Source organism: Tinamus guttatus, unplaced genomic scaffold (genome assembly GCF_059628265.1).
Source record: "Tinamus guttatus ecotype Peru unplaced genomic scaffold, ASM5962826v1 Tinamus_guttatus_pri_ptg000045l, whole genome shotgun sequence".
Taxonomy (NCBI): domain Eukaryota; kingdom Metazoa; phylum Chordata; class Aves; order Tinamiformes; family Tinamidae; genus Tinamus; species Tinamus guttatus.
In genome coordinates, this window is record NW_028288579.1 from 2190681 (window position 1) to 2218433 (window position 27753).

Consider the following 27753-nt stretch of genomic DNA (forward strand, 5'->3'; position numbering starts at 1 on the left):
TGTGTTCTCATTAATTGTAATAATGGCTTGGAAGCAGTAGTAAAAGAGGGACAAAGGAGGGAGAAGGGAATGTTTCTGACTCTATAGGAGTGCACACCTGCATCATCTTCTTCCTGCCCAGCGAGGAAGGGGGAGAATTTAAAAGATCAGACCTAAATTCTGCAAAGGACTTGGCAGAGAGGGTCCTGTAGAGTTAGACTGCCGGTTGTGGCCTTGTAACATTGCAAAGCTCCCTCAGCAGACTCGTTGTGCATCTGCTTGAGTGGAAGAATTAGCAAGAAGGAGAGAGGATAGGAGTGCCCCTTGGGAGGAGCCCTTGTGTGGCTTGGGGCACGTGTGACAGGGCCATCCCTTTCGGGGGCTGTTAGGGCAGCCGTTTGGGTATGGTGGTCCTGCCTCTTTCCCACCCTCAGCCCCTCTATAGCCCGGCATCATCTTTGCACTGCTTTTGTTGAGTCTTTTCAAGGTACTAAACAAGCACTAACTGGGCAGACCTCTAAAAAGTGAGTAATCTACTCTTGGTAGTTTCCTGTAATATAATTAATGAAAATCTTGATAACAATTAACCTTAAAAATAACAAGAATGTCATTTTTTTTCCTGCCTTTTATTGAACTTGTTTTACCTTGAGAATTTAATTTCCCTGATTGAGGGTTGAATAATCTGTTTAGAGACTTTTTCAGGTGTTTTAGAGTTACAGGCCAAGAAAAAAAAATGTAAATTCCAAATGAAAAACTGTTCTATTTTAGTTTTCCTATGGTTGAAAAATATCTTGTTATTCTGTTGTATCCCATTAGTGAATAGGATGGTGATTTACCAATACAAGCCAACTTAAAATAAAATATAAAATATATAACTTGGAACATCAGACAATTATTTAAGACTCTAAAGCTTCTTCATCTGTTAGCTAAATGTTTGTTTGTTTCTCTCCTCTTAGGACTTCCTGATCCATTTGCTAAGGTTGTGGTGGACGGATCTGGCCAATGCCATTCTACAGATACTGTGAAGAATACACTTGATCCAAAATGGAATCAGCATTATGACCTGTACGTGGTAACAGTGATAACCAAAGGTTTGAAGTGAACTCCTCTAAAGTACACAGACATTTTCAGATGTTCATAATCATCTTCTGTTCACAGCTTGGAAAATACCCCAGGGTTTGATAGTTTGAGTGAAAAATATGTGTCAGGATATCACTTTTTCATTTCATTGGAAACGTAAACAATGCACTTGGTTTTCTAGTGGTAATCTGTCTCTTAGCCTGTTAGTTTCCCTCAAGGATGAGCACCAATTTTTGTTCTCAGTGAGGGAATGCCTAGTTTTATAGCATTGAAAGGATTTTGCCAACAAACTTGATAGTATTCTTGTAAGGACTTCTTGTAACCTCTGTACGTCTAGGTAAAAGATGCCTTTCCAGGAGGAATAACAGCCTAAATTCTGTGTGGAAAATGTCTGTAGTTTCCTGCGTATTCCCCACTGGGTGCCAATTGTTGCTTAATGTTTGAGGCACTGGTGACGATGTGAGCAAGCAGTTGACTAGAATGGATTGTAAGTGTCCCATGTTCTACTACTTTGGAGATGATTCCCCTTTGGATGTCAGGAAAAGGAAAGGAACACAGGAAAGCAGGGAGAGTATATGCAAGTCATGAAAATCAGTAAAGACTATAGAAAATAAATCCTTTCTGATCCTACTTTTTGAGGTAGGATGTAGAGAAGTTTTTTTTTCTTGTTGTTGTTGTTTTTTGTTTGTTTGTTTATATAGAGATATATATATACACATATATATATATACACATATATATAGAGAGAGAGAGAGCACAAGTCACACTTGCACCTGGATACTGTAGTCATCTGAGGCATGAGAGACTGCTGACTGCATCATCTTACACAAAGCAGCTGATGGCAAACCTCACAGATTATAAGACTTTATCTTTTTATTCTCTGAAAATAATTGTATGATAGATTTAAAAAGCTTATTAATATTTAGCCTAAGAGCACACCCCAACATGGGAGCAGTAGTGCCTGACAACGCTTCCACTATTCCAGGAAGTACTTGGCACACCAGGAATGACAGATGAGTCTCAGGGGCACAGTGGCTACCTGGGCTCCTCTGTCACCACAAACTGCAGGAAGGCAGCCAGAAAAGGTACAGCTATGAAAGCGATGAGGAAATTAAATAAGGGGGGGGGAAACTCTTTTCCTATCATAAAGATACATTTTTTTTTTCTTAATAGCTGTAATAGGCTTATGTGAAGTAAAACTTTTTCTATGCTATCTTGTGTTGAAGTGTCCGCAACTTAGAATTTATCTAGCAGGTTAACTCTGTTGCTAACTAACCCTCTTGTATACCACTGTGACATAATGTGTGTGGCACAGTAAGATGACTCCATTGTGTTACATTTGTGGAAAAAAATGTCTGAATTGGCTTCCTAATTCTAAGGAAATTTGTGCTTTGTTAACCTGAGTCAGCATAATAGATATTCTCTTGTATAAGTTGTGTTTTGTTTCAGATTTCTGTGTTGTTAATAAGAACAAAAAAGGTTTTTGTTTTTGCCTTAATGTGGTCCTTAATTCAGAATTTAGCGTGAAAGGAAGCAGCTGAATTTGTTAGTGCTTAGGACCTTCAGTCTAGATGGGTGTGTGATGGGGGAAATCTGGGAGGCTTTCCAGAAAAAAAAATGCCAAATAGTTGCTGTCTGGATGCCGTTTAATGTCAATAAACTATCGTGCTTGTCCTGGATGTATTCCCCTTCCTTATATTCTCTCGCTTGTGTTCTCCCTATTGTTCGTGCCCAAAGCTTTGAATAATTGGACTTCAGGAGATTTGCAGACCTTTTTGCATTCAAAGCATTTAAACACCATTTAAAGCCATCGGTTCTCAAACTTCCTGAATTCCTTTTTCTCGTCCTTCACTTTTGTTCTTTTCTGTGATAGCTCTTACAGTCTTGCCGCTCCAGCCTCTTCTCCATCCCTCCCCATCAGCCTCGGGGCCTGGAGGTGTAGCAAGTTGTGTGATTGTTTATCTCTAAAGTATGTGTTTTTACTGTAACCTCCCCCAAAAGCAGGGCTTGGTCCCGTTCCAAATCCCAGACCTATGGGCTCGAAATGTCTGTCGGGCACTAGCGGCGCGAGAGCTGTCGGCGGAGGGAAGCGAGCGGAGAGCGCACGGGGAAGGGGTTTCCCTTAGGTCTCTCTCCTCCTCCTCTCCCAGTCTGGAAAGGCTCAAAAATCTTCCTTGAAACCTCAAAGCATATCGTTACCGTTATGTTAGTGAAAAATCAGAAATGGGCAAATGGAGAAACAAACTAAATAACTTGTCCAAGTCATAAAAAGGCTCAGTGTGACAGCACGGATTAGAAACTGGAAATTCCTGGCTTCCAAGCCTGCATTCATAGCTCTTGATGTTGCATTTTTCTCTCTTTCTGGAGGGAGTGCATCTGGCTCAGCATCAGGCAGAGATGTGTTTTTTCAGGAATATATGTTTTTTTCCACTTTCTTCACTCTGCTTTTTTCTACCAAGCTGAACTCTTCAGGGAGTTATATAGCGGCACTGAGGTGAAAAATCACTTGATATCAAACCTGCTTGAATGTGGAATATTGACTCACAAGGAAATGCTACTTTGACAAGGATTTATTCATTTATAGATAAATCCTATCTAATATAACTAAAATAATGATTTTCCCTGTGTTTAAAATTTGATTAAATTTTTTAAGCTTTTTCAGATGGTATTAAATACATGTTACTTACCCACTAGATAAATAGAAAGGTCGATACTGTCCTGCCTTCACTTTTTAAATGTTACTATATATTTTCATGCCTGAAATTATGCAGAAATACAGATGAAGCTTTTCAAAAAGCCAGCTAGAAGTTATTGTCACCCACCTCCGGAAATAAATAAATAAATTATATGTGTATACACACACACACACACTTGGAAAACGCAGCTTGTTTTGCTGTTTTTCTTCAAATATGTGAATTGGCCGGGTCTCCTGGCACTAACAGCAGTGCGGGCTAGTAGTGATATGGAAGTGCTCACCTGTTGGTGTGGGTGCTTTACTGTCCGCCCTCGAGAGCCTCACCCTGAAGTGTTACAGTGATTCTTGGAGAGTGTATTGTATATTCAGCTGTTCTACGTATTATTCAAACTGTTCTGTTATGAAATTGTGTTTAACCCTATACCTCTGACTTTCTTAAAGCAACAAGGAAAACTGGAAAATTCAAGACAGGTCATGACAAGTCTTTATTTTTAAGTGCACCTAACCTTGTTCTCATAAGAATTTATTTTAAGTACATGAAACATTGTAGACTGCAACTGTGCACGTGAATACCCATCTTCATCTCTTGTTTCTCTATTCAAAGTTGGCATTGTCAAGGTTGTAAGGCCAAAAATCTGACCTGTATTAAGATGATGTAATCAATTTAGTTTTTCAAAAACTTTGTGTTTAGTTTTATGTGAGATTTTTGTAAAATGTGCACTGATTATTCTAACCCATGCTCATGGGTATGTGCCTACAGTCTTGCTTTTCTGTGGTCTGCTTCTTGGGTCAGCCTCTATCTGCAGGTGGTAAAAACAAGTTGTCCAATTTCTGCTTTTTGAGTTTATAAAATAGAGGCAAAAGGTGAAAAGTGTTAATTGAGGACTTACATGATCACAGCTGTCGTTTTAAATCCTGCAAGGTAGTTCAGTCGTTTGGTTTGCCAACCTTGACAGTATCATTTCTATCTTTATGAAAATAGCATTGAGATGATTTAAAGCTGACAAGTTTTGAGTCAATGGGGGAGATGTATTTAGAGGTGAATCAAGTTGGATGATTAGTTTTCCTTCAAAAGTCAAACATAATTCTTGGAATTAAATTAGAGAAGGCCAAATGTCTCATCTGGGAATGGAGAACTGGAACTTTTGGAGAACTAAGCACTTCTCAGGATCAAAACCACAGTAACAAATTTGTTTTCCTTAAGTTAAAGTAACTATATTATTCAGAACCTTTCATTTCTACTTAACTATGTTGTCAATGCACAGACACAGAATATATGCAGCTGCTAACACCTCAAGAATTTTGGAATTGTCTTTTGAAAGTTTTGGAAACTAGTTTACAAATTAAATGCTTCTGAAGATCAAAGCTTCAAACAAAAGCAAAATAATAGCCTGCAGTGTTAAGATTTCCTCAAGTTCGGGTAATGCAAGTCAGGATTTTGCAAAGTATTTTTATGCAGGCAGTAGGCAATTGATGGGGGCGCTTCTCAGCTGAGGGACCGTAGGAACTTGTTGCAATGGGTCACATTCACAGTGCAGAATGTGTGTTAAAACCTGAGCCTATGTGAAGCTTTCTTAATAGTAAATTAGCTTCCCAAATGTTCATTAATTGCAGACAGGTAATTAGGTTTGCCTTATTCTCCTCCAATGCTCAACAAAAGAAGTCTAAGCCAGAGCAATTTGCAGTGGAGGTGGTTGAGAGGAAGCAGTGGCTGGAGTGCTGCAGACAGTGCTGCAGCGGTGGTTTCTCCCATGGCGCTTGAATCACTTTGCTTGCTAGCGCTGCCGACCAGCACGTGCTGCCCCAGCGTTGCCACCGTGTCCCGGGGCTGGAGGGGAGCATGAGCACCAGCATGGGCACGGCTGCGCCGGGAGAGGCGGCCGCGCCGGCCCGGGGGCTGCTGAAATCCATGGCACCGTCCCAGGCGCATTGCAGCAGGCTTTGGATTCTGTCTGGAGCTCGAAGACCATGAGAGCCTTCACATAAATACTGATTTCCACAGTCATGATTTTAGGTATATCCCTTCATGAGTCATACGGTCCTTAAGGTATCTCTGAATTTTTCTCTCTCTTGACAATAGTGTGTGCTTTAATTTTTTAATGTCAAGACTGATTTCTTCCCCCCCACCCTTTCCCCTCCATGAGTTCTGGAATGTCTTAAAGGTATTTGGAAGTGTCATTCACAGTGCTCTTTTCCATGTTTTCAGATATATTGGGAAGTCGGACTCAATAACAATCAGTGTGTGGAATCATAAGAAAATACATAAAAAGCAGGGAGCTGGTTTTCTGGGTTGTGTGAGACTTCTTTCAAATGCAATCAACCGCCTTAAAGACACTGGTTGTAAGTAAGCTAAACTCTGATATTCCTTCTCTTTCAGAGCAAACTTCTGTGCATGCAATTTTTAGAAAATGACAGTTAACAGTTGTTGGGTTTGTTTTTCTTTTCTGAAGCTTTTATGTTCCATTTGGCTTGGAGTTTGTAATGTTGCTTTGTGGCTAAGGTTAGCTTAGGTCACTTAATGCTAACTTACCTTTGGCTTTTCAATTCCTTTGCCCCATTATACTATGGTATTCGGGCAGGCCTGGTAACTTGTTACAGCAAAAGTCCCTGTAGTTTTGTTTTCTGTTTTAGAATTATGCAAAATGTGTCTTGATTTAAGAACTTTTGCTTTCTCTGTTTCTTGAAGTCTTAATAATCTTATTTTAGGCAAAATTTTGTCCTAATGATACTTGAGTATGGTGCTCAAAGGCAACAAAATATTGAAGGCTTCGACTTTGTTTCCTGTTTTTATAGATCAGAGATTGGATCTGTGCAAGCTTGGGCCTAATGACAACGACACTGTTAGAGGACAGATAGTAGGTAAGTGAGGCTTTTTAGCTTTTAGCTCCCTGTGAGCTTAATTGTAGCTATAGAATTACCTTCCTAAATTCAGTTTTCTAGACTTTGTTTATTTTCAAATTTGGTGCTTAGTGCTGGAGCCATTTGGAACTCAATCTAGAAACTTGTATGTACAGAACTATTAAATAAATAAAATCAAGACCCAAATATTGTAACCTTGATTACAAGGTATTGTAATCTATTGTAATGCTGATTTGAGACAGATAAAACCGTAGATGCGATGAGACTTACCTAGAAAGAATGATGTCTTGAATTCTGCCCTGCAAAGTGGTGGCAATTTGAGTCAGAACTCCCCATAAAAAAAAAATGACCACAAGTTCCTGGGCCATTGAAGCATTTTGCAAAGAGCTGCTTGCTGTGGGCTTTATGCAAGGGTAAAACGTCCTGCTGTAACAGGAACCAGTTGTTGTTTAGGATGACTTTGTTGATCCATTTTGCATTTTCACGGGTTACTGACAGATCTCACCAGTCTCAGTAACTATACTTTGTCATTGCGTTACCTCATAAACCTTAAATAATTTTGGAATTAAAAATAACACCTTGGGGTTGACAAACTGAAAAATAAACACAAACAACGTAGTGGTCTGTGGGGGCTCTCGGAAGTGTCTGCGTTCTGAGGCGTTTCAGAGGGCAGCATTTCTTAGAGCAGAGAACTTCAGAAGTCACAGAGATAGCGATCAGGATAAGGAGAATATGTGGGGAGGAAAAACTGCATGCTCAGTCTTTTTATTTAGCTAATATGCACACAGTATCCCTGTATCATCAGCCAAGGAAAAATGCTGAAAAGGCAGGCACAAAGTAAGGGCCTCAGTGCATTTCTTTGCTTTCTTTCGAGTGCTCTGTTGAATAATTCCTATGGCTTTGTCTCTGTGTGTTGTTTTAACCAGCTGTGTAGTGTCTGATCTGCAAGGGTTTGCAAAGCATCAAGATAGGATTAAGGTGCCACAGTAAGGTCAAATACTGGTAGAAACATGGAGTCATAGGGGCATTGCTGATGCTTCAGACCGCTCTGGGACTTTGGTTTTCCATATAAGCTTACACAGAACCGAGGAAGATGAAACAGCCCTTTAGATGGGCTGTGCTGTGCTGTCAGCTTGGCTCGCTTCTGGTTTTGCTCCTGACCATCCGTGCTCGTTTTGTTGGTGGGCTTCCTTGGAGCAGGAAACCTGGAGCGCGGCTGGCGGCGCGGCCCCTTCCCGGCCCGTTCCGGGGATCCCTGTGTCCCGCAGCGCCTCGGCCGGGCCGCAGGGCTCTGCTCACGTGCTGCCCCCGAGACGCTCACCTCCGTTTGGGCTCTATAAACAAAATATCCCCGAAACCCAACACGGTAAACACCACAGCTTGGCAGGGTCCAGCAAATGTGTGTGCTTTGCTTTAAGCTGTTGCTATTAAGAAGGCTGAGTTTCCTCAGTCCCTGCTTTGATTTAAAGTAACAAATGCATGGGAAGGGTCCGGAGACTCCTGTCTTTTTTTCCTTTTTCTTTCCTTCTTTTTATCAAAGTTATTCATGTCATTATTCATGTCCTTATTCTTCAGTCTTTCTTCACTAAAGCAATTTTGGTGAACGAGTGAGTTGAGCCTGAGTGAGAGTAGGTAATTTCCCTGCTGTGGTTAAATATGAAGAAATTGTGATTAAAAATGTTAAAATAGCAATGAGATGGAAAACAGTCTAAATATACTCCTAATCTTAAAATGATGGACTAGTTAAAAGGCTACGTAAGATTGGAAAAAAAGTCTAGTCTATTAATATATAATTGATATATTTGGCAGTTGATAACCTTACAAATCAAGTGCGCAGTGGGAATGCCTTGGTATCATGAGACAGGGAGCAAAGGGATCTTTATTGGAAATACCTGGGTTTATCATCAAAGGGGGGAAGAGAAGGGGACACTTGTGAGTAGTGGATGCAAAGGGCACCTGAATTGTGTCTTAATCTTGCAGCTCTCTTCTGTGCCACCATTTTATTTCTGATGTGGCGGTGCAGAAAAAAAAGAGTCCTTACTCATTACAAAATGAAGCCGGGCACAAATTTTGGTCCTCACGTAGGCAAAGAGGAGGTAATTGCCTTTGTTTAGTTTCATTTTTGTCTGTGTGTATTGCTTGCCGAACCTTGCCTACATGCAGCAATGTGAACTTGTCGTGTGTGGGTTTGTTGCAGAATAAATACAGCTCTGGTTTTGTTTCAGTTGAAATTAAGGTGCCTTTCACTCTAGGGAAGAGGTGCCTTGTAACATTAGTGTTCATGGAAGAGTAAGAATTAATATTGTTCAGGAATGTAGCAAGCAAGTACAGTAGAAGTCCTTATTTCAGTCTTTTGAAGGCCCCAAACGGTAAGCTTCAGTACACCTTGTTGGTGGTGTTTAACACTTGGTCTCTTTAGCAAAATTTGCGTGTATTTAAATCCCTTGTACCATTGTGATCTTGACAAATATTTGGTTGGGTCTAGATTTAAGTCTATAAATCCATTTCATTTTGTGTCAGCAGCACTTGAACACAGTTGTCCAGAGGTCCTTTAGTGCCACGGCCCATATTTAACTTTTGGTTCTGAGTAATCCTTTTACTGTTAAAAACTTTCAAAAACCCAGGAACACCGGTACCATAAATTATCAGATTGAATGCTTGCAAATTATGACATTAGGAACAAAAGCAGTCCAAGAAAATCCTTGTTTTCATAATTTTAGTAAAAGAGCTTGAGGCATAAATATCCGTTACAATAGAACATGTAAAAATTCTAATTGTGTTTTTTGTTGTTGTTGGGGGCTTTAAAAAAAAAAAAAAAAACAGATGTTGAGGGTTATTCAGGGTGCAGATTGCTGCTTTGTGTGAAACAATTGCATTTTGATTTCTTATTGCTGATGTCTGAAAGGAGCTGATAAACCAATCCATAGTGCTTATAGCATTTGCGTTTTGCTTGTTTTGATGTGTGTGGTGTGTGTGCTGAACCTCACGTGCGTACAAAATACGCAGAAAGAAGGCTAACGCACAAGGGAATCGTAGTGTTTTAGAGCTTTCTGTTATCAGTTATCAGTGTTCCCTTCCTGGTAGCACTGAAGCCTGACACCAGCACTGCACTCTCTTGCTGTCCTAGCCATTCCTGGCTACTGAGCCACCCTGGTGCCACCAGACAAACCCTTCAGTTTTGTTACGTTGCCATCTGCTTCCTACAGCGAAAGTTAAGGACAGTTTCAGAGGACTTTTTAAAATCTTATATTCATATACTTTAAGCCAGCTTTCTTTTGAAGTAGTGTGCAGAGAATTATATGTGTGAAAATATACTGTTTCTGCCTAAATTTTCTTTGATTTGTGGGAAGGAAAAAATATCCACAATGTGGTTCAATTTAGTCCTCCAAGTTATACCAGTCTCTTTCAAATATAAGTATATTTGTATTCAGGTGTCGTATTCTTAATTATTTTTTTATTATCTTAATAGTAAGTCTTCAGTCCAGAGACCGAATAGGCACAGGAGGACAAGTTGTGGATTGCAGTCGTTTGTTTGATAATGATTTACCAGATGGGTAAGCTGACACCAGTGTGATATAAATACAAAATGATCCATGCCACAGACTTTCGCAATAATGAGAAGTAAAAGTAAAAATAGGTTATTTTTTTTATTCCAGTACTGTCAGTCCTACAGTTTTTAATTTAGAAGCAGGAGATAAGGCAGCTACTTACTTAATTTTGAAGGCTGCATGCAATGGTTAATAATTTGACCCTTGTCTTGTCCCTTCTTGGGGAGGGGGGAAAGGAGATTGAATAATGAGTACGTGCATTAAAGAATATATATATATATATTTTAACAAATCATAGATCTTTCAAATTATAGAATTGATAAACTACTCGAAAGTGACTTTTTAATGAAAAACAAGTATAGTGCAGAAAGGTGATGTGATAGCTTTTACTGAGACAAGCTATTAAAAACATGGAATAGAGTATTGGACATGTTTTCAGTAGATTTCTTCATATTGTTATTTGGATTTAATTATAATTCAAATACTTATTCAACATGATGGTGGGATATTGTTAATGATATGGAAAAAAGAGGAAAACACACAAAATTAATTCTAACTTGAACTCTTAGTAGTTTCCTGCTACCTTGTTGAGCTAGCATGATTCATAATAGTAAAACTCTTCCTGAGTTGGCACTTACGTTGGAAACACTTTGTGCCCTAATTTCCTGAAAATACCACTCATAGCCTTATCTCTCAATGTCTGGAATCTAGGTGGGAGGAGCGGAGGACTGCTTCTGGAAGGATCCAATATTTAAATCATATTACACGAACAACTCAGTGGGAAAGACCAACACGGTAAGAAATTATTTAGAGTCTGTGCATTCGGAGAAGTTTGTTTTGACACTCTACGTGAATTGTAGAGTCAGATATAACTACACAGAAACTATAGCTTTAAACTGTAGTTGCATTTGACTTGAAATAATTGTATACTGCTAATCCTGCCAGCTCTGATACATATTTTCAAACGACTGAAGGTACTGATTTTTTTTTAATTATATTTTTCCTGGTGTGTTAAAATATCTAACCTCTAGACACTAAGCTCTAGACATGATTACAGTAGAAAAATCTGAAATATGTCATTTGTCCTAGAAGATTTCCTGCAGTCTTATGAATCCTCCTTAACCTGTTTAAAATCCTTTTGAAAGCAGCATTGAGGTACAGAACTATATAACTCCATGTTTCCACTTGCAGTCAAGCTACCGAGAGCAACTATTTCTGTCTCAGCCCCTTTCATCGCGCTCACCTACTACTCTTTTATGGGAATACAAGGATTCTTGTATATACAAGGTTCCTTGGATTCTTAAGAATACAAGACCAGGCTTCCTTGGTGAGCAAGATGAGAAAGTTTGAGTTGTGAGTCCCTCACCAAAAAACGATTTTACTCTCATTCCTCTGTTTTTAAGCTGCAACTTGTTCGTGTGAGTTTTTGATATGACCTTGATGCTGCAATATCGTCTACTAAGCATTGCAGCATCACCTAGTAAGTGTCAGGTTAAGCCTAAGTTAGATAAAAAGGTTTACTGACCGCTTTGGGATGAGCCCAGCGTACTTGGAATAAAAGTTTCTTGCTTGTAGTCAAGGTATTCCGCCGGATGAGTCAGCTGCTGTGTTCTGCAGTCCAGTAAGTTTTTCCAATATCCTTAACAGAAGCTCCTGTAAATTATATTGCAGAGTTCAATGTCCTGCAAAGAATCTAGGTGGATTTCTTAGTGGCAAATGCATGCATTTAAAGGCCAACAGGGATTCAGCCTTGCCCTGAAAGGTGCCTCCTTCCTCTCACATGTTAAGTGAAACTGGCTGCAGGAAGCACTTCTGTTGTTTGGTGCACACGCATGTTTCTTTGCAAGGTGTTTTAGATTAATTAAAGTATAATTTTAGAAACTTGAATTTCTCAGGTAGGAAAGGCAAATACTTTTCATGTTGTTTTATGTATTTATTTTCCTTCTGCCTCACCAGGCCAGCCTCTGAATATTCCAGTCCAGGAAGACCTCTAAGCTGTTTCGTGGATGAGAACACTCCAATTACAGGAACGAATGGTGCAACGTGTGGGCAGTCGTCAGACCCGCGAGTGGCAGAGAGAAGAGTCAGGTCACAAAGACACAGAAATTACATGAGCAGGACACACTTACACACTCCTCCTGATCTACCTGAAGGATATGGTAGGCAAATTAGAAATTGTTAATTGTAGGTCTTCCCAGGTGCTGGGAAACTGGGTTCTCTCTTACTCTCATGTGTAAGATGCTTTTGTTTCTTAGCTTGAAGAATCAGTCTTTCAGTATGTTTGTATTGGTGGTTGTTGTTGTTGTTCTTACTACTTTATCTTGATTCCACAGAGCAAAGAACTACTCAGCAAGGTCAGGTCTATTTTCTACATACTCAGACTGGTGTTAGCACATGGCACGATCCAAGAGTACCTAGGTAAGGAAAGAATGATTGCATCCATAACGCATCAAATAGCAGAATTACTGGAAGTCTCCCCAGAGTTCTCTGTCCAGTGTGATATTTCTCACTGCTGGCTGCTAACATGGTCTTGAGTCATTCATTAAAATAAAATAGTCACTTTGCTTAATTATTATTTTAATGTAGCAAAGGCTGATCTAGTTGCAAATTACAGAAGCATTTTGAAAACATGTGTAGCTGGCTAATTGTAGGTATCGCATATGAATTACAGTGCAGGTCCATTCTTTTAACAGCAAATTAATAATTAAACAAAGTCTATTCATCTAGGTACTTTAAAGGAAAAAAAATGATTCTGTAAAATTCAGTATAAGATGGTTAACAAGATTTGAGAAACTGGCAACATATTTATGAACTTTGCCAGACAAATGTACTAATTTTTGACTGGGAAGGAGAAAACTTAAGTTTAGTTGGCTATGAGCATTATTGTCCCATGTTCAGAGTGCTGCATGTGATTTACTCAAGGAATGAGAAGTTTGGTACATTTTGAGGAAACAAATGGGAGGCACAGGGACATAAAAATCCTGTTGAAGTGGTGAGGTATGTTTAAAGTGCCTAGATTTTTTTTTTCTCCCCAGACAAGGATTTTTTTCATTTTAGTAGCAATTAAATAGTAAATGGCTTTTTAAAATAAATAAATAGAGGCTTCCTGTATAGAGCAAAAATTTATTTTCTGTATGTACTTTATCACAGATGTTCCTAGAACATCATTTGTGCTTTGAAGCACCTTATTAGCAGTATGTAAATGGTGAGGGGGGAAAAAAATGCAGGGGAAAGGAGAAAACAGGTAAAGCAGCTGAGGAAAGGTTGACCTGTGTGTGGTGGGGGAATCCTCAGACTGCTACATCTGTTACAACCACCTCAGCCCTTAGAGAAAGTAAATCTGAAGCATCCTGGCAGAATACAAAATACTTCTTGGTACTGAGAGTAATATCAATAGGAATAGTGAAATCAAGAGGGAAAACTTTGAGGAATATTGTGAGAGAAATCCATATATCACTGTCATTTTTGAGCTGCTAAATAGAGTTCTGGACTCTGTTCCTTGCAAAATTAAAACTAGATAAAGTGCTAAGAAAGTGTACTCTAAAGAACAGTCTTACACTGTCCGGGAAATGGAAAATGTAATCTAAGAATTTTTCATCTCCAATTTCTAGGACATTTAGAATCATTATCTGATTTAGTGTCATATATCATTATACAGATTATACAGATCATCAGCCGCATGTATATGGGGAGTACAAGAGGCAGCTTGATACCAGATTTACACAAATATACACACACAAAATCAATAAATGTGCATTAAAAATGTGCTGATTAGTTTCTTATATGAATCTCCAAAATGAAGCAACATCCTTCTGGTTTGAGTAGGTTTTTAAGAGCAACGAAAATTTCTGCGCGTTAGTGCAGAGCCGAATACTCTTCATACGGTCTTTTATTTGGAATATTTTGGTAGAGAGTTGCTTGCATCCCACTAGCACTTGAGATTTTGGGGCAGAAATTGCTTGTGGCCTAAGCACATCTCCAGTGCCTAAGTCTTAATGGAAAGTGTAAGTGTTCAGAAATATAGTTTTGTTTTACAGGAGTCTTTAAAGTGTGATTCAGAGTTTCTTAAATGACTATTTTTTTAATGCTGTCAGAATTGGTGTGGAAGTGCAATTCCATTTGGCAAATATGGCAGTGGCTTTTTGTTTTAATGTAACGTTTCTAGCTATTTTATAAAAGCGAAGATTATTTCCTAAGAATTCTCGCTCCGCAAGTCACGTGCCGTGGGGCGGATGGTTTTTCTTTGGTGGGTTTGTACCTTGGGAGCAGCGATTCCAGCTGAACAGCTCAGGTTTCTGAAACAATACATTTTCTCAGACTGCATGGAATTGTTCTGTTACATTTACGCTTGTTTGGCTCAGAGGCCAAATGCTGAGGTATTTTTCATTTTATATTTGTTTTCACAGGGATCTTAGCAACATCAATTGTGAAGAGCTTGGTCCACTGCCTCCTGGATGGGAGATCCGAAATACAGCGACAGGCAGGGTTTATTTTGTTGACCATAACAACAGAACAACGCAGTTTACGGACCCACGGCTATCTGCTAACTTGCATTTAGTCTTAAAGTAAGTCAAAAGTGTCCAGCACGTGTTCAATATAACAAAGTGGCTCTTGAGGAGTGCTGGACGTAGATCCAGGTGTCTCTCACCATTCAGCATTATTTAGAGTATAGTAGAAGAGTTCTTTAAGATACCACCAGCTTACTCTGTGTACCACAGCACAGACCAGGTGCTTGCTTGTTCATGTATTTAAAACAGCAGCAGCAAAATCCAACAGCATTTTGACAGGGATGTTGTTGTTGGGATGCCATGGGCCAGGGAGCAAAGCTGGTATCTCCCCATGGAAAAGGTTGGTCATGGAATTTTTCCCAGCAATCAGAGAGATTCCTTTGTACTGTTTTCTTTACTTTTTACTACTTTTAGTTATGGAGTATTCATTTTAAAATAATCATGTTGCATTTGATAGCTATTGAAATAAAATACTGATGGATTTTGCAAGGGAGCCCAAATACTCAGCTATCTTCTAGACAGGAGGAGAAAATCACTCAGGCCCAATCTTCAGTTATAGAAGATGACTAGATGAGATGTTCTGAAAATAAACAAACTCATTAAAATCCGGTTATCGGGTTTGTTACCAAATTAAAAAAAAAAAATCTGCAGATACCAACCACCTTAGTGTTGATTTTTAGGTAGATCTCCAATCCGAAGTATTTTCATGACTCATGTAAAAAGGGGGAGGGGACTCAAAAAGATTCTGGCTCCTGTTTTAATTCCCCCAGCACTCATTTTATACTGGAAAACTTTCTATTAAAAATGGACAGCAAAAAGCAAAAAAATATTTGTTTTGTCTAGACAGGGCTATTAGCTTGTCCAAGTGCTGTGGAAATTTGATCCTGTTGTTTCTCCTATTAACACCTTGTAGTGCTGCTGGGAAACACCTGTATGATGATAAGTAGGTGTTAAGTGGGAGAAACAATGAGGAGCTGGTAAGAGAAGATCATTAGCTCAGATTTAGATTTTACTCAAAGAAAGATCCCAAATGCTCTTTTAGTCTAACCTGTAAAAAAAAAATCAGTTAAATCGAACTATATTAAAAAAAAATACTTCGGAGGTGTATTTATTTTTAAATGGTGTTGATATAGTGGCTACTTGGACGCTTATAGAGCACCTGATATAGCTAACAATATCCAAAAAGTCCATTTTGATTTTCAGGTTCAAGAACTACAGAAACAGAACCCATTGTGTGATTTTTTTTTTCTTCTTTTTTTTAATCTTAAAGACCATTTGCTGAAGTTTTTCATTTGTACATCTGTCTTTCATTAGGGAAAGATTTCAGAAATTTAACCAGCAGTGTCATGAGCAAAGTCTGCTCTTAGTCTGCTGCTTGATAAATCTTTTCTGGTATTTATTCTTTTATTGCACCAAAGAGGATATGTGAAAACTTTTTAACCTACCTCCTTATTTGTTCTTAAAAAATAAATAATTTGCTGTAGGCCTGTCATTTTCTAAATTATCTGAGAAAATTTGGGGTGGGTGGGATAAAGTTTTATGTTCAAAGCCATAATAAAAAGTTCTCTTTCAGTAATGCAGACTTTTCTACTGAAGTGAGAAATTTGTTTTTCCAGGGATTGCATTATAAGCTATGAAAATAATCGGACTTGTTACCCAGTTCTGTTAAAAAATACTGGCCAAGGGTTCCCGGTGGCGTTGGATGTTTATGGCACCTGAAGAGCTCTTAGCCATGTCCTGAGGGCACTGTACACAGCAACGTGTACTCATTCAGCTTGGAAAACAGAGACATTAAATTTGGGGGCAGTAACCTAATTTTATTATTCTAAGCACTGCAGATTATTTAGCTAATGCTACACTGTGATTATTTTTAGTCTAGCGAGGAGGATGGTATTTCATTTTTCTTCTAGGCCTGGCATATTTTAGACTATTTAAATTTGATGCATAGTTCATAAATCCATGGTCACTTCAGAGATTGGTTGCCCTGGGACTGACGTTAGCTGGTTTTATGTCTAGGGACTGCTGTCTTTATACTGCTAGAGACACGAATATGTGCTTCCATGTAGGGTATGTACAGGTGAAGTACAGGGGAGACTTTTGCTGGTTTGTCCTTGTAGAATTAGAAAGTGCATTGATTCCTCCTTAAGCCAAGGATTTTAGGGGGTTTTATTATTATTATTAGCAGTGTTAAGCTTTGAGTTGTTGATGAGCTGATCGGCAGCGTGTGTCACAGCAGGGCTTTCTGAACGCTCGGCTGTTAGGGGAGTTGAAGTTCAATTTCTGGTCACCTGGTGGTAGCTTTTTTCTTTTCTTTTTTTCTTTTTTTTTCTTTTCCCTGCAGATTTGCCTTAAATAAAAACTAGGTTAAGAAGAAACCCTGAGTAGCTATTGGAACCACCCTCTTCCCTCCAGTAGTAGCTATCTTGTTTCAAAATAGAGGACAGACTGAAATGTATCCACGGTTGAAATTGCATATGGTTCTATCGAATAATTCTGGTTTTTTACATTAAAAAAAAAAAAACTTATATTCCATTGAAAAAACGTCCTGAATTTTTACCTTCCCGCTTATCCAGGAAAAGTAGCACGTTACAGTGGGCTCTATGCAGAAATTTTCTTCTTGTGTTTTGGGTAAAATGTAACTTTTATCCTGTGTTGTTTTGAAACACCATACTAAAAAGCTGGGTCACACAAAAACATCCACTGGCTGTGTATGAGAAAGGGCACTTTCATATCTCTGCAACAAGATTAGTTTACAGTTTCTAGTAAGAGGTTAGCTTTACAAAATCTTTCAGAATTGCTAGTAAAAATACTTGTTTATCTGTGCCAATGAGGTACATGTGAACTCCCTGCATTCCTGTGGTCCAGACTAGGCCAGGTACAAGGGACAAGGTCCCTGCCCAGCTGCCAGAACAAACAGCTTTTTGTAAGCTCGCGCTTGCAGACAAGCCATTTAAAACAGACTATGGTATTGACTGCAGATTAGAGGCACAGTGTTTGGCAGATCCCTGCATTTAAAATGGAGGGAGGTAAAACACGCAGAGGAAATATGGAAATGGAATCTGAGAAATTCAGCATCAGCAGCTCAGTAGTAAAATTGTATGGATAATACCTTATTATATAGTGCTGTAACCTTTTACATACTTTGCAGAGCAGTACTAATAGAAATAACAAACTCTAAAACCAGCTGATAGCTGCCAAGGCAGACGTGTGTGTCTTTAGTCAGAAGAAAATCTCCCTGGATATATTTTTATTTTTTTGACGGACCTGGACATTTTTAGCATAAGCACAATAATAACTATAGTAAAACGAGTCTGGTTTAGTTACGAAGACTTAACATTTAAAAACGGCCCAAGGAAAGTCGAGCCCGTGTGACTTGTACATCTGCAAACAGCTGCTTGTTTCTTCCAGCCGCCAGAATCAGCTCAAAGACCAGCAGCACCAGCAGCAGCAGCAGGTTGTGGCCTTGTGTCAGCTTCCCGACGAGGCCGAATGTCTCACGGTGCCAAGGTACAAACGGGACCTCGTGCAGAAGCTCAAAATCCTGCGGCAGGAGCTGTCACAGCAGCAGCCTCAAGCCGGCCACTGTCGCATTGAGGTCTCCAGGGAAGAGATTTTTGAGGTAATTTGAGAACTCGGCTCGTGTATTACCATAAATAATGGGGATGGGGAGGAGGGTTGTTGTGGTTAAAGAAGCGATTAAGGCAGATGAAATTGTGAAGTCCAGAGTTAAAGCTGGAAGTTCACGAGTGGTGAACGGAAAGAAGAACCGGTTCAAGGGGATGTTCAGAGCAGTTGCTTATTTGAAGTAGATGCATTTACACCATAGAGAAGGAGAAAGGGGAGGAAGGCTTTCCATGTCCCTGGGGCTGTGCAGATGGTGTCAAGGACCAGGGAAAGTGTTTGTGTGTTTCAAGATACCATTTCACTTGCTGAATATAAGAAAACTGGTGTGTTATAGAATGTTGCGAGCAGCAACAGCAAGCAGAATTGTACATGCTCTTTAATGTCTTGCAACATAACTAAAATGACTACTGACCAGCATTCATATTCAAAGTTTATATTACTTAGCCTTTTTTTATTTAATAAGTCCTATTTTGTGAAATCTCTAGGTTTGTGGGCATCTCTGGTCACTCAGTGTTGTGTTTTGCATTTTATTTTATGAGATGATTCTGCTGAATCAGCTAAACCTATTTACAATTTGTTGGCTTGTGCTGGAGAACAGTCTGTCTCCTGGAGGCCTCGGTCATCCCTCACACCCGTCCTCGTCACCTTTCACCCCACCCATAAACTTCAACCCGCGGTGACAAAATCCTTGTCACTGTTTTCCCAGCCAAGAAGGATTTATATTGGTCTTCCCTTTGGGGCAGTCAAATCACTTCCTAATCAACTAAGGGAAAGAAAGAAGGATAGAGCAGCTGCACTGCAGTGCAAACGATTAAATTTCCTGTTCTGAAAACTACGCTGTTCGTGCTGGGTCCCAGGCAGGCCTGCTGCTCTGCTCCCTGCAACGCCAAAGATCTGCACAGCAATAGGGTATAAATTAAGACTAGACACTTTGTTTAAATGTGCTTTGCCTTTTTTTTTTTTTTCTTTCCCTCCCCCAGCAGGAGATCACCTATAAAGCAAGCTGGAAGCGCCACTAGTAGAAACATTATTTTCTTTCAATTTCTGTAGATTACTGGGGTGACATTGATGCTAATGTTCCTCAAACGCTCCCTGGAGACTCCAGTCTGCCTCTGCCCAGAGTAGCTGCTCCGCTGTTGGCCTTTCAGGCTGGAAAAACCGTGTGCCTTTGTGCAAAGTAAAATGATTTCAGTGGCACAGACTGAAACTTTTAGCAACATAAGAAGAAAAATACTCTGATCACTGCACATCCCTGGAAATTTAGTAGAAGGTGGCTCTTATCATGTATCTGTTTTATTTGACACGTGTACCGCAATTGTAGAAAACAGTGTGATTTGAGAGGGAGTGGTTAGTATCTTTGAAAACAGCACCTCTTTGGGCTTTAACTTGGAGAATCCCGCCCATTTCTAATAAATACTAGTAGTTTCTTCTCTGTAAATAGCAGTTAACACATAATGATGTGCTGTGTGGTTACAGGAATCCTACAGGCAAGTCATGAAGATGAGGCCTAAAGACCTGTGGAAGCGGTTAATGATAAAATTTCGTGGGGAGGAAGGCCTTGACTATGGAGGTGTTGCCAGGTAAACAGCCCAGCTCCTGTCAGCCTGGATCACAAACCAGTCTGCCAGCGGCCCTGTTTCTTTGTAAATTTTATTTTCAACAGATTGGATGTTAGAAGAATTTATATTTCCAGATAGTCTGCTAATGCAAAGACTACCATTAAAAAACAAACAAACAAAAAAAGCATTATGGAACTTTACAAATTGTTGACTACTCTTTGAAATGGAATATGAAAACTTAGCAGTTAATAGTCAGCTAAAGCCTGTCGGTGGCCCATGAGGTTACCTTGGCTTACAAAAAGTAACACTTTTTGGATTGTATCAAGATACTCTTCATTTGCTAAAGCACTGACTAAAATTCTACGTGGATGCTAGTTTAATTAATTTAAAATATGCTCCACCTCTACTGCCCGGATCGCTACTCTCCAGGTGAATGTCAGTTTGACCAGGGGTAATTCATGGTTTATGTCAGGGCCAGCACAGCTGTGCTGTTATAGTGGAGTTTTCTGCATAGCATTCTGAGGGCACAAGTATTATTTTCAAAGATATCTTCTTGAATTTGCGGATGGCTCCTAGAAGTTTTACTTCACCCTCCTTCTTAAATATTTGACTATTAATATATTAAGTATTAATATCTTGGTTAGCTGTAGCTAAGACAGCAGTCTAGCACCTTGACTTAATTTCTGCTAAATCTTTGGTAATAACAATACTGTGAATCACAATTAGAAACGCTCTTGGAAATAAGTAACCAGGAAAAAAAACAATCCTGGAAAGCTGGGAAATCTGCCAGCTGTCAGGTGCTGTGGAGTTACAGAGCCAGTAAAAATAGCTGCAACTTCTGCCTTACCTAAGCGTGCTCACAGCTAACTTCCTTCACAATTTCGTTTAACAGGGAAATTAAAATTCCTGCTATTCTGCAGATTCTCAGGGTAGGAATGCACTTGTCTGAAGTGTGTAATATATTATTTTCTTCAGGGAGTGGCTCTACTTACTGTCCCATGAAATGCTGAATCCATATTATGGTCTCTTCCAATATTCCCGAGATGATATCTACACACTGCAGATCAACCCCGACTCTGCAGTTAACCCGGTATGACTGGTAGCATGAGTTCTGCAAATGATCTTTTTGTGGCCTAGAAATTAAATATGTGGAGAATGTTCTGGACCTAAGGAATCTAATTCTCGCATTAGTATTGCTAGGGGTTGAGTTTGTGCAATGATACGACCATTTCTTTGTAGTACTGATCAAAGAAAAAATTCAAATGTCGTCTTAGTTTTGCGAGATGTTGATTTATGTTTCTCTTGTGAAAAATTACATTTATTTTTATTCTTAACGGTAAGAGTTCTGGATTGGAAGCAATATATGCAGTATTCTATGTATCAAAACAAAAAATTCTGTAATATTTTTTTCTTTATATTGAAATTTAAGGTTGAGCAAATATCTGGAGGTCTTAATTAGCTTAATTAGCCTTCGCCTCTCCTTTCCATTCCAGGAACACTTATCGTATTTCCACTTTGTTGGCCGGATAATGGGCATGGCCGTGTTTCACGGTCACTACATCGATGGGGGCTTCACGTTGCCTTTCTACAAGCAGTTGCTGGGGAAGCCAATTACTTTGGATGACATGGAATTGGTTGACCCTGATCTTCATAACAGCTTAGTCTGGATACTGTACGTACCGTGCACTGCATTTTACAACATTAGAATTCCATTTCAGTTAACAAGGGGTATATATTCCTAAACACAACTGAAAAGCAATTAAGTATATTTTGTTCTCCCGCTCAGGTGACTTTAAAAAGCATCTTTCTTAGCTGCACAATAAAATAGTTCAGCTCCATTTTGTTTTAAACTGTTCAATTTTAAATCGTCATTGAGTTCTAAACTGTTCAATTGTTCAGCAATACTATTTTTTCTATTATTAACAGTAATGCATTATATATTATTATATACTATTTAACTATTCTTAAAATTATTCTGTAATACAACTTAGCAAAAAATCCACGTTCACCTTTGGCTTCTGAGCAGTGATTTGAAATGTTAGTGAAAACTGATATGTGTTAGATATATTATGGCTGTGATGTATTTTTACCGTATATTTTCACTGAGTAACTTGCTTATTTCTTTCCACCAGTGAGAATGATATCACAGGAGTCTTGGACCATACATTTTGTGTAGAACACAATGCATATGGGGAAATCATTCAGCATGAACTGAAACCCAATGGCAAAAGCATCCCAGTAACAGAGGAAAATAAAAAGGAATATGTCAGGTATCATCAATATATTTTCCAAAGTTTTTGATTGGGAGGGGGTGCTTTCACTCTCTTGAAATAATCAAGCGTCCTGTTTTGGTTTTAGTTCTGTTTTTCCCAAGTGGGAGTGTGCTAATCTTGTTGTAACATGTTTCTGTCAGTAAGGTCAGGTTTTGGGTGGATAATTTGCAAGTTTATTGTATTTGAATACGTTTTTCACAAAACAAATTTGCACTTGCTTGCAGACTTTATGTAAACTGGCGATTTTTACGAGGAATTGAAGCTCAGTTTCTGGCTTTACAGAAGGGATTTAATGAAGTAATCCCACAACATCTGCTGAAGACATTTGATGAGAAGGAGTTAGAGGTCAGTACGCTAACATGACGTTATGTCGTCGAGTGCAGCGGTAAAGGCGGCAGCATTCTTCCGAGACTAAGTAACGTGCTAAGTTGTATCCCCAGTGCTTTAGGGGGGTTGCAGGTGCAATGTTACAAGAAATACAGTTAACATAAGAGGTCACCAGGTCCTGCAGCCTCCAAGACTGCCTTCTCTTAGGCTGTCGTTGTGTGCATCTTTCACTGAGAACCCTGGAAGTGATTCTCAAGCTGACATTTCATAGCAACTGCAAAAGTGGTAGTTCTTATTTCAGTCTGATCTTTGGGACACAGCGAAGGAGACTGTGTCCTACGCCTGAAGACCCGACTGAATTTCCTGAGAAGGGCAGGCAGTGCTCGGGTTGTTTCGCAGTGGTACTGCAGCAGAAGCTGCAGTGCGTATTTCTCACGGTGGAGTTCCACAAAATTAAATTCAGTGCTGCCAGGAAAATAGTCTGTCACTCCCTTTCACCTCCCAGCATTTGCTTGCAGCCCTTCCAGGGCGCCGACTTTGGTGTCAGGCAGCTACATGTGGTTTTGCAGAGCCGAGTTGCATCAGACTAAACTGGCCTTGCAAATACAGCATGAAGAAAGGTGCTATCGGCGCTGTCGCCAGCAAACGTGCTACAAAATGCCAAGACGGGGTCCAAGTATCCTTCAAGACAAATCCCACAGATCACAAATTTGCTTAAAAATGGAAATCTAATACACACACTGTCAGCTGCAGAGCTTTTATTTATTTATTTAGCCACACAACATGGCTACAAGATAGATTGTTCATGCTTCCTTCTGTTCCCTGAGCGTTGATGGCTGCTGCTCTTTTATCTTGAATGTTCTCATTCCACAGTGTGAGCTGACCGTGCTGTAAATCTAGGCTCGTTTTGCAGATGCAGAATTTGAAGGGGGTGGTCTGGTATTCCTAGTCACGAGAAAGTATCTTTATAGTCAAATCCCTATCAAGTTTAAACCAATTGCTGATCTTCATTTAGACATGCTGAAAGCTTTTCTTCGGAGGGGAAAAAAACATGATTTATATTACACACAACATTAAACATGTATTACATGTACATTTATAATCTCCTTTATATTACATGTATAAATATGGCAACAATAAAAGATTCCCTTTCACGGTTCAGCGTTGGGTGAGGCAAGTTATACTCTTAGTTACTCTCTAGAAGATAGTACTGCATTTAATGGCATACGCAGTATCTGTGCATGCAGTATCTGTGCTACCAGTATGTAGTTGACTAGATGCTTTCATACCACCTTATGAATTAGCTAAACTTTGATTTGAATTGGGGGAAAAAATGAATATTGCATGAAGGTAAAAGATCAAAAAAGAAAATGAAAAAATATTTCTACATTGATTTGTGGGAGGATAAAATTTCTTTGGTATAAAAATTGTGTTTTTTTTTTTTTTAATATATCATTTTCTGGCAAGCTCCAAAGCCATTTGATTATTTTGATAACTGATGAAGCATTTGCTTATATTCTAAATTCACAGCTCATCATCTGTGGACTCGGAAAAATAGATGTTAATGACTGGAAGGCAAATACTAGGTTAAAACACTGTACCCCAGATAGCAACATTGTGAAATGGTTCTGGAAAGCTGTGGAGTTTTTTGATGAAGAAAGGAGAGCACGACTGCTCCAGTTTGTGACTGGCTCCTCCCGAGTGCCTCTGCAGGGCTTCAAGGCTTTACAAGGTAACATTTCCGCACAACTAACTGCAAATGCCTGTACTTGGGGAAGCAATAGGACACATCACGGAAACATTAGCTAAAAATGAAGCTGGTTGGTAATTTGATTTCTTCGAAGGGGGTTTTAATGGTCTGATGAATAGTAATTCCAGATTTTTTTTTAAATTGGAATTTGTTCATTATGTTGTGATTCAGCTGTAAATGCTTTTGTTTCAGCTGGACACTTTTCTCCAGCAGAAAGTTCTGATCACAGGAGATTTTTTTTTTCTTACCTTTTTTTCGCCTCCCTCCCTCGTTACTTAATTTTCATATTTTACAATCCCTCATCATCTGTACAGCTTGGTGACACACCAACATGCAGTGTCCTTGTGACTTGAACAGCAGAGGGTCTTCAGTAATGTTGACTGCTCTTATTCAAGCAGCCCCATCATCACAAGCAGCCCAGGAATCAGAAAGGATTTCCTTAATTGCCCACCAGTTTTGTGAGCTCTAGCTGAAGTTCTCTCTCTTACAGCAAGTCTGGCTGCAAGCCATGCTTCTGGGTTTGAAAACAAGTTTCCCTAATTTACCCTCTCACGACTTGTGAGAAAACTGGTCAGGGAAACCCTGACTATAAAGCAATTTTGTAGGTGGAAAGATTTGATTCCAACCAGATACATATTCTGTGCTAAACTGCTTGATATGCATAAAGAATTTTTGGTAATTTTTTTTCCTACTTACTTATATGATTTGAGTGTTTTTTTTTTTTTTAACCCATAGTTTCTTTTTGTTGGTTTAGTTCCTTTACAAGGAAACAGTGCAATATGGCAATTTCCTACAATGTGGTACAGTAGTAATAGAATTTTGTGGGTTTTGCTTTATTTTTGTTTGGCAGGTGCTGCAGGTCCACGGCTATTTACAATACACCAAATTGATGCCAGCACTAATAATTTGCCCAAAGCTCATACCTGGTAAGACTTCTTTCTGCGTCTCTATTGCAAAATACAGGTTAAGGCTACTTTGCAGTCCCTGGAATATGAGCTGCCTTTTTTTTTTCTCTCCTCTCTTACCAGATAATAAATGTTATCTATTACAGATTAGTAAAGGTGTAAAAACTGCAGTCTGCTTTTATTTATAAGAAATTCTGTGAGCCTTGTTAAGCGCTGCTTTGCTGCTTTGTCACTTTTCAAGTATGTTAAAAACAAGGTGTTTCCTGTCTGCATGAGGTTTAAGTTTTCTAGTTAGTTGAAACTTTTGCTTTCTCTTCACAGCTTTAATCGAATAGACATTCCTCCCTACGAAAGCTATGACAAGCTCTACGAGAAGCTGCTAACTGCCATTGAAGAAACATGTGGGTTTGCTGTGGAATGACCCTTCACAGCCTTACCTGAGACTCTATTTATACTCCTGTCAGCCAGAAAGCCCTTCCCTCAGACAAGACTCAAGAAATGCTTGAAATACAGGAAACTTTCCCTCTTCTACACTAGGACACTGTGAGGGAAAGGACAACTTTGGATTTTTTTTTTTTTTTTTCAAGAAAATAGGTTCTGTGGCTCTTGCCAGAGAATCATTCAGCTGCTATTAAAAACTAATATCTTGAACATACAGAATGCTGACTTTTCCTACATTTCAACTGTTAAGCAGTATTCTATACTTAAAGACTACTACTATTTTTGTAAAAGGTAATCTATTATATTTGCCTACCTGATTTCTATTCTCAGATACCAAGACACAACTTCAGCAGTCGGTACAAGTCACGTTTCAGCCTGGTTTAAGTGTAACATACTGAAGCATCTATACCTGCTATTTTTTGGAAAAAAAATATTTTGGATTATTCTAACTTTGCATAAAATTGGCTGAAGAAATCATTAATCTTTTTAATTAAAGCCACTTACATGTTAACTGCATTTTCTTATAGTAGAACATTATATTCTGCAATGTAAATTCAACATAAATGTTACCACAGGGGGCTTTTTTATATTTTTCAAGCATGAATTACAAATATGATGTTTTTGGGTCCTATTTATATCACTTGTCAGATTCCTTAAAACAAAATTTCTAGTCTGAGTGGCACATACTGTATTTGGTACAGTACTTGTGTTAACATGTGGGATAGACCTTTCTAATTAATGGTAGACTTTTTTTTTTAAACAGCATTTTTGTATCAAATCTGTCAAGAGTATTTTCATTGCTTTTGACTGTAAATTTATCACTGCATTTTTCAAGTTTTCAAGCATGCTGATGAGGTGGTATTTGACAGCGGAAGCCTGTCAGCAGCTCCTTTCAGAACCCATCCTGTCCAGTCAACCAAAGTTTGTTTGAATGCAGCCAAATCACATTATTTCTTGATGCTAAAGATTTATCAGGTAAAATATGTTTAAATCTTTGTCTAGCTGCTCATGACATGTGCTTTCAAGTTACAACTAAGGAAAAATGGTGATAAAAAAAAAAAAGTTGTATTAACTGTAATACATGCAATGTGCTTTGAAAATCATGTTTTCAAAGCACATAATTTATTGATTGTAGGGATGGAATTAAGTATATATATGAATTATAACATGGGTTGATCTATTCAAAGGGGATTAAAATGCACTACCAGTAGAGGGAACTGTATTTTGAAGCAAGTTTGGGAATTCTCAGTTATGATCTGCTTGTGGTGTGTAGCTGTCTCGGTCTACTCAATGGACAGTGGCGTTCTCCTCAATGATGGGATATCTGGAATAGGTAGCTTTTGTTTCCAATCAGTGTTGTGTTTCTTAAGTTACAATTAATCATCAAATCTGCACTATTTTTACACTGCCGATGAGAAGAAAGTCTGGCGTCATGAGAGAGTGGGGTACAAACAGCTGTTCCATTTTGCAGTTACACAGTGAGCTAGCTGATTTTCTGTCTGTTCTATGGAGCTTGAACTTAAATTTTGTCCTGCCAAATCTGACTGCCACAGTGAGTAAACTACTGCTGGATATTGTGTATTAGAATAGTGGGCAATGAACTACTCTTGTAGAATTGTGGTAAGAATCTGGTGAGCCAAATCCAACCATTCAGTTGATTTTGGTACAGCTTGTTGCTGGAAGGTTCGTGCTAAAAGCCCTGCTTAGCCATGAGGCTACACGGGGATGTAACCATAAAGCCAAGAAACTTGCTTTGACAGCCCGGCTTTGAAATATCTAGGCTCCTTTTTTTCTTAATGTCAAGGGGCTGTTGCAGTCATTTAAAGGGCTGGTACCTTTGCTTCTGCAGCTGGGGTAGTTTGTGCCTTTCCAGCAACACTGTTACCAGAGAAGCTATTTGTCTATTTTTTGAACATCTGTCCAGGTTGTTTGGGAGAGCAAAGTAGGATGTTGCCCAGCGTGTTTCTTACTCAGTGATGCTGCCTGTGGTTTGGGACCACTGCTTTAGACACTCCCAGAGGCCTCTTCTCACCCCTTTCAGTTTGGAGTTATGACATGAATTGCTCTTTACAGAGACTAGGTTCTCTTGACCACTTGACAGGACAGAAAGCCCAGTGTTGTGCAAGTGATCTTGTTCTGCTCTTGCTCAGGCTCTGCCTGTAAGGCTGTTTCAGCTCCCCTGATTGTGAAAGCACCTTTTCTCAA

The 27753-nt window shown here is 39.1% G+C and overlaps 1 protein-coding gene across 2 annotated transcripts in view; it reads left to right on the forward strand.

Moving 5' to 3' along the window:
* The window catches only part of SMURF2 (SMAD specific E3 ubiquitin protein ligase 2), a 51225-nt gene extending 24376 nt beyond the window's left edge, over positions 1 to 26849 (forward strand). Inside the window, exons 3-20 of one of the 2 annotated variants that reach the window (XM_088537840.1) lie at positions 936 to 1044; positions 4196 to 4225; positions 5961 to 6094; positions 6548 to 6613; positions 10083 to 10167; positions 10873 to 10956; positions 12118 to 12320; positions 12495 to 12579; positions 14568 to 14726; positions 18078 to 18288; positions 19770 to 19873; positions 20828 to 20942; positions 21346 to 21524; positions 21985 to 22122; positions 22350 to 22470; positions 23983 to 24184; positions 25053 to 25128; positions 25429 to 26849. In XM_088537840.1, coding sequence (XP_088393966.1) covers positions 936 to 1044; positions 4196 to 4225; positions 5961 to 6094; positions 6548 to 6613; positions 10083 to 10167; positions 10873 to 10956; positions 12118 to 12320; positions 12495 to 12579; positions 14568 to 14726; positions 18078 to 18288; positions 19770 to 19873; positions 20828 to 20942; positions 21346 to 21524; positions 21985 to 22122; positions 22350 to 22470; positions 23983 to 24184; positions 25053 to 25128; positions 25429 to 25528 — 2201 coding nt within the window. In that variant the 3' untranslated portion in view covers positions 25529 to 26849. The remainder of the gene's footprint in view (positions 1 to 935; positions 1045 to 4195; positions 4226 to 5960; positions 6095 to 6547; positions 6614 to 10082; positions 10168 to 10872; positions 10957 to 12117; positions 12321 to 12494; positions 12580 to 14567; positions 14727 to 18077; positions 18289 to 19769; positions 19874 to 20827; positions 20943 to 21345; positions 21525 to 21984; positions 22123 to 22349; positions 22471 to 23982; positions 24185 to 25052; positions 25129 to 25428) is intronic. The other variant, XM_088537847.1, reaches the window with a different exon arrangement.
* The last annotated feature ends 904 nt before the right edge of the window (positions 26850 to 27753 follow it).